The sequence below is a fragment of the Prosopis cineraria genome, unplaced genomic scaffold (genome assembly GCF_029017545.1).
Source record: "Prosopis cineraria cultivar Desert tree isolate PC_DT_omini unplaced genomic scaffold, ASM2901754v1 PC3, whole genome shotgun sequence".
NCBI lineage: Eukaryota > Viridiplantae > Streptophyta > Magnoliopsida > Fabales > Fabaceae > Prosopis > Prosopis cineraria.
Genome location: NW_026555334.1, coordinates 31174595 through 31181185, shown reverse-complemented (window position 1 = coordinate 31181185; position 6591 = coordinate 31174595). Strand labels below are relative to the sequence as shown.

Genomic DNA, 6591 nt, shown 5'->3' with positions numbered 1-6591 from the left:
TTAGTAATAAATATTAACAATTGAATATGTTAATAAAGTGTTAGTTTTAACTTACCTTTGGCTCAATCCATGTAAGATTCTTTAGTTTATGTGGGTGCTTTTTCAAGACCATCATTTGATATATTTTCATTGCCCTCTAATCAACATCACAAGATTTGTAACTAATATATCCGTAAAAATTAATAGTTTTTTTACAAGTACACTTACGAGTCTATCATTTTTTTATGTCCTTGTTTGGTTTGTAATGAAGGAAACATAAGAAGAGGACTGTGTTACTCTTCTATGAAAGAACAATCAGTTGCTTGTGGTTTCTATAAAATATAGTGAGATATCAAAAGAAGTCTACATTTAACAAAAAAATTGTCAATCGTAAATTGATCCTTACAAAGGCACATATGAAGCTATGAAAATATCCTTTTTAACTTCACATATTCATTGTTGGAGATACCAGGATCTTATTTCAGGAGTATTCTCTTTTTCCGTCATGCGATGAGGGCAAAGAAATCCAAAATGATCACCTTTGTCCAATGTAATACATAAACGATGGAGGTACCTGCGATAATGCAATTATGTTAGTTTGATTGATCTTGATAAGTTCATTATATTTAAGTAAAACATACTTAAACATAAGTATGGAGGCCTAGAGGGTGATGAGAGGGGAGTAGGGGCGAGGGTCGAGGGAGAAGGGGCTACAGGGTAAGGGAAGGGGTCTTAGGGTGGGGGGGCGATAGGGGAGGCGAGGGGGGGCCAAGAGGAAGTAGGGGAGGGGGGTCAAAGGGGGAGAAGTGAAGGAGGAAGAGGTGTATTTGGTGAAGAAGGAAGAAGATGAATAATTAAAAAGGGGAGTGGGGGTGGGTTTAGAGATAAAAAAAATTTGAAAAATTTTCAACAGTAGGTGGTACTCCACCAGCTGTTGAAAAAGCACCTTAAACCGCTGTTGAAAGACTACTTTCAACAGCGGGTGAAATTCACCCGCTGTTAAAAATATTTGTTTTTTTTAAAAAATCTTTAACGAGCTTTCAACAGCAGGTGTAGTGCACCTATTGTTGAAAGAACTTTCAACGACAGGTGGATTCCACCCACTGTTGAAAGTGTTTGTTTTTCTTTTAAATTTTTTTAATGAACTTTCAACAATGGGTATACAAACTTTTAACAACAGGTGGAATCCACTTGCTGTTAAAAGTTTTTGTTTTTTTAATTTTTTTTTAATCAAGCTTTCAACAGCAGATGCATGGAACCCGCTCTTAAAAGTGTTTGTTTTTTAAAATATTTTTAATGACCTTTCAACAGCAGGTGCCCTCCACCCACTATTGAAAGTGAACTTTCAACAGCGATTGGTGTCCACCCGCTGTTGAAAGTTGTTTAAAATTATAAAAATACCACTACCTTTACTTTCAACAGTGAGTGCATGTTAATCAACGTTAAAAGTCACCTATAAAATTCAAATTCTGCATTAGTGTTACTTTAATTAATGGGATACTTATGGCAGTGAGTTAGTATGATTAAAGGACTTGTTATCTATAATGTAACAAATGAGCCTAAAAGTTCTACCAGACAAAGCTTATTTGCATTTTTAACCAATTTCCTGAATTAATTGACACATAATGATTTTATATTTAATATTTATAACAAAATAACTAATGTCTAATATTTGACTGAAAGTAATATTCGTAAAGCCATGTGATGGTGTATTCAAATACCTTCCTTTTTAACTTTTTAAGGGTTAAAGCATAACTCTCCGAGAAAGGATCAAAAACTTGAATAGCCGAATTCTTCTGGAGAGCGGCCGACCCATTAAATGAATATCGATGGCTCAGGTTTTTGTAAAAGAAATATATTTTGGAGTTTCGGCTGCAAGTTAAAATTGAGAAAAATATAATATTTGATCTCCAAATTTATCATCAATTTGGGCACGCCGTGTAGTCAAACAAGAACTTGGGTAGTGCCCCTTTATATAGGTTTTCATAAAAGAATTAGTCCGTGAAATTATGATTAATGTTCTTGGATCGAATTGATGTGGTGTTTATATGATAACATTGTTTGATAACAATATCAACATTGACTAAGCTCAAATTTGGAAATTGGACCAAATTAAACTTGAATATTAATAGCATCGTTGATGTCCCTAACACGAGCATGCATGCTGGGAGTACAAAAGTCCATCATATCGAATAATGATCATATCAACACTCGCGAAGCAAAGTGCATCATTATATATATCTGTGACTGAGCCAATGTCTCTGTCACCCATTCTCTCCGATTTTTTTTTTTTAATAAAACAAACACCCCCCGTCCAAAATAAAAAATATTTATGATATTTATCATATTAATAAATCATAATGTAAAAAGTAAAAAAGCACATATGAATGTGTGATGATGTCATTTGAATTTTAGGCAGGGGTGGAACCAAAAAATTTTATTAGAGGGGGCTGAAATGATAAAACATATATGATAATAAAAAAAATTAAATATATATATATATATATATATATCACTAACATAACATAAATATTTTAATGTATATATTTATATTTAATTATATATATATATACACCTTCATTTTTTAAGATTTTCTCATTAATTTTTCATTGTATAAGAATAATTAATTATCATATCTATGATAAAATTTTTTAAAATTTTATTTTCAATATAAACTATTATTCAATTGGCAAAGATTTCATTTTTCTCATAAACATTAAATAATTTAAATACATCATTGGGATATAAAATTATGCTCAATTTAAAAAACTTTATTACTTGCTCACTAAATTTACTATTTAATTCTTTAGGTCGATAAGATCTAAGTATGTCATAATAAAAATTATTTATAATAATTCTCATAATTTCATTTATTAAATATAAAATGAAAAGAAAATTAAATGACATTAATACTTTAAGAACAACTATAACATTATTTTTTAAAAAATAAATAAATTTTATGATAACTATATCTTTAAACTATTGAAATAATTAGACCACAAATACATAAAAGACTATGACTTGAAATGAGAATTTCATTTATTATTTTAAAATTTTTATAATATATTAACTTAAGAGGACTCTAAGTGTATAATTCTTACATTTTATTAAAAAAAAATTAAAAGGTTAGAGAGGGCCATGACCTCTGCTGCTGGTCCTTTCCTTTCTCTACCATAGGTGCACTGTACGGTAAAGTCTCCTCCGAAGTTTTGCGGTGGTATTCTTCCCAGGATTGTGCTGCCTTTGCTTTGTCAGTTGCAGATTCTGCAATAGCCTGTCGTACCACTCACAATCAACCCAAATGTATCAGATCCTTTACATCTCAATCTTACATTCTCACTATATTTAATCCTTCATAACATGATGCAAGGTTAAATAATAATTTTATCTTTAAATTATAGGTTTATAGACTTTTGAAATCTGAATTTATTTTTTACACAATGTTTTCTTTTAAAATTTGAAAACAATGCAATTAATGTCATCTCTAACGCTAATAAATATTAACTTTGATTGTTAGCTGATTAAAAAATTATAAAAAAAATATAAAAAATTATGAGAAAAGAATCTCAAGAACTATAAAAAAGGACAAAAAATTAGAAATTTTTATATGTTACTTATTTGTAATATTGACTATTTTTTGTAATTTTGAGTTTTTTATGTATTTTTTGATTAACTAAATGTGAAAGGTAACTTTTATTAATGATAAGGGCGATATTATAGTACTGTTTTTAAATATTGATGGGAAACATTATATCAAAAATGAGTTAGGGTTTTAGACATTCTTGAAATCATAATTTGAGAATAAAATTACCCTTTAACACTAACACATAATTTAATTATTTATAAATTACAAATATCATGACTTTTTGTTTTTAACTTCAAGACATTTTTAACTGTAAGAGGGAGGGGGAGAGGGAGAGGACAAACCTTGAGAAAATAAACTTTTTCCGGCGGCAGATCGGCCATCTGGTGGGCATCATTCACATTGAACAACAATAATAATAAAAGAATCATTTAATTAAATGAACAAGTTATTAATGGAATAACAACCACCGGTCTAGAGCGAAAGTAGTCCACTTACATCCTTCATTAGGTCCTGAATGGTTTCTTTCGCTTCTTGGTATTTCCCCTGTTCATCAAGAGAGCAGGAATTAAAGCTTAAGAATTAAAATTATGAAGGAGATTAAAATTAATGCCATCATATCTATGTATATCTTCTATGTATCAATTTGTCAGTTTTCAAACGTGGAGGTCTCATTTGCTTACTAAAATAAAATGAAATAAATTAAAAAATTAAAATTAAAATAAACTAAATCATCCTTTTCTTTGCAGTGAAGGTAATAAACTCATCAACATATACTACAAATGTGAAAATTATCATATCCTCTCAAACATTTATGAATTATAATTTCTAACCTCTTAAACTAAATTACTCTCCCCTTATAAATGTGCTCACCTATCCCTTTTAATCATTTAATTTTTTTTAAATCAAATTCATTTTATTTCTTTTTAATAAACAAACAGACCGAAATTTGTTATCAAACAATGGTTGTCAAAACGCAGAGAAGATTTGGCCAAAAAAACAAAACAAAAAAAAAATCAAAAAACAAAACGAAGCGAAGAGAACGAAGATGCAGTAAATATTACAAATTATTTGAAACTGGTAACTGATTCATATCCTTAAAAAAATTAGTTGAAACTTTAATCTTTTAAAAAAATTTCATCTTTTCAATTATACTCTTCTTTAAGGCCTCATCTGTTTTAGCTTTTTTTTTTAAGAGAAAATAACTTTTTTTAAAAAAATACATTTCATGAATTTTGTATGATACTTGTCTAAACTTTTAAAAATAATTAGAATTTAGAAAAAAACAAATATATAATTATTTTAATAAGATAATTTGACTAACTTCTGAAAATAATCTTATAGACGAAAGAAAATTTTTTAAGAACATGGAATACACGAAGATGTCATTAAATTTTAAAATAATTTAGTAATAAATAATTTTTATAAAAATTCAAGGAATATATTATAAAATTTAGAAATAAATAACTAATAATTATTTTTATTATTGTAACTGAATATGAAATAATATCTGTTTTTTATAAAATATCTAAATTATCTAAAAATTATTTATTTTTAATTTCAAACAAAGGGCCCTAAATATCTTTTATAAATATCCTAATAACGACAATTGAAATTTTAATACATAATTTTTTTAAAAAAAGAATAATAGATAAAGTAGAGGTATAATTGACAAAATAATTATAAAAATTATTTAGTGTTCTTTATTTTGATCCAAGCAAAACATTAAAAATAAAGAAAGGTATTTAGCAGGCGAAAATATAATAATGATATGAATCCACTTCCATTATTTCAAGATGCGGGCACACGCAGGTGAGAGGGAGGAGAGGGGTTAACCTGATACAAGAGCAATTCAATGAGCGCGACTTTGAGTTGGTTTGAACTGGACGTGCCCTTCCACTTATTACATTCACACCTCATTATTGACTCCGCTGCATCTTTGCGCCCGTTCTGTGATAGAGACATTGCAAACAGCTACACCCACAAACACATATCAACCCGTTATATAATCATCATGTTCTTACATTGCTCTCTCTCGTTTGTTTAAATGCCGCAGTGGGCTCCACGGGGTTTTTCATTCTCTATCAAGCCAATCTAATCATAATTTGATTAATTCAGTAGAAAGTTTCGAACCTTGAGGTTTTCAATATCACTTCTTTCAGGTTCCTCTGTGTTGAAATTGCTCGTCAGGCTAAGCACAGGACCTTGGCTTCGATGTTGCGTCGAAGCAGCATAGGCTAAATTGGGCTTGGTGTTCATCTTACCACTGAGTTGAAGGCCCCAAGAACACAAGCCAGCACTAGAGAAGCTCTTCCCGCTCCTCTCACTATATTGTTCTTCCCGTTCTCCTCTTTCATCCTGGACCCCTCTGAGAATCTCTCGACCTCGACCGTACACTTCACATATGATGGACGTGAAACCAAGTGGCTTCCCTTGGAACTCAGGGAAACACTGAGAGAGCCGTGGCTTAAGCTTATGTGAACTCTGCTTGCAGAGGAGAGACGCCCTGGAGCCACAGGCAGAGGGCTTTGGCATGTGCGGATTGCGGAGTTCATCTTATGGGAAAACTACGAAAGACCCAGATTTTTTTTTTGTATTCAGTCGTGCTCAAGTTAACATCCTTCTATTCTATTTATATCCCAGTCTCTGCTATGCTGATACCGTTGCAAGACATCCTTTCTAGAATGAAGCAGGTATAAGTTATTGCTTCATTGCTTTCTACCAGAATCAATGCTTTGAGAGGCTCACGACGTATACTCCTTTTGGTTTTTTCTGTGGCTCCAACATTTTCACACGAAGAGCGTCAATGCTTTGTATCGAAGGACAAAAAAGTTATTCTTAGCTGTTTGCCTTCATATTACTCAATAAAAATGCAATATATGACAGCTTTTTCTTTTACAACTGATCAGCAGTGTAGTTCTTCTGCATGTTATAATTTTAATCAGAGAACTTGAAAGTAAAAATCTGAAAAATATTGTGTTCGGGTATGTCCGGTAAGAATACTTCTCTGGTTATCACAGTGACAATAT

At 30.7% G+C, this 6591-nt stretch overlaps 1 protein-coding gene across 2 annotated transcripts; it reads right to left on the bottom strand.

The window, feature by feature from the left end:
• Positions 1 to 304: 304 nt before the first annotated feature.
• Positions 305 to 6147, bottom strand: LOC129306830 (uncharacterized). Of its 2 annotated transcripts, none has more exons than XM_054947583.1 (6): positions 5696 to 6147; positions 5399 to 5536; positions 4061 to 4108; positions 3907 to 3945; positions 3123 to 3253; positions 305 to 553 (listed from the first exon to the last, which is right to left on the bottom strand). In XM_054947583.1, exons 1-6 carry the CDS (start codon positions 6095 to 6097, stop codon positions 433 to 435), a joined length of 879 nt encoding a protein of 292 aa, XP_054803558.1. In that variant the 5' UTR covers positions 6098 to 6147; the 3' UTR covers positions 305 to 432. The 2 variants fall into 2 exon arrangements, with proteins under 2 accessions (XP_054803558.1, XP_054803559.1); XM_054947584.1 differs by lacking the exon at positions 305 to 553 and adding an exon at positions 1992 to 2143.
• Positions 6148 to 6591: the final 444 nt, after the last annotated feature.

Bases quoted from the DNA above. Each gene is read 5' to 3' on its own strand.
- LOC129306830 (XM_054947583.1), bottom strand. From the start codon at position 6,097: ATGCCAAAGCCCTCTGCCTGTGGCTCCAGGGCGTCTCTCCTCTGCAAG. The intron at 5,537-5,695 runs GTTCGAAACTTT...TTGTGGGTGTAG, and splicing joins GTGATATTGAAAACCTCAAG to CTGTTTGCAATGTCTCTATC. The intron at 3,254-3,906 runs GTTTGTCCTCTC...GTGGTACGACAG, and splicing joins AAAAAGTTTATTTTCTCAAG to GCTATTGCAGAATCTGCAAC.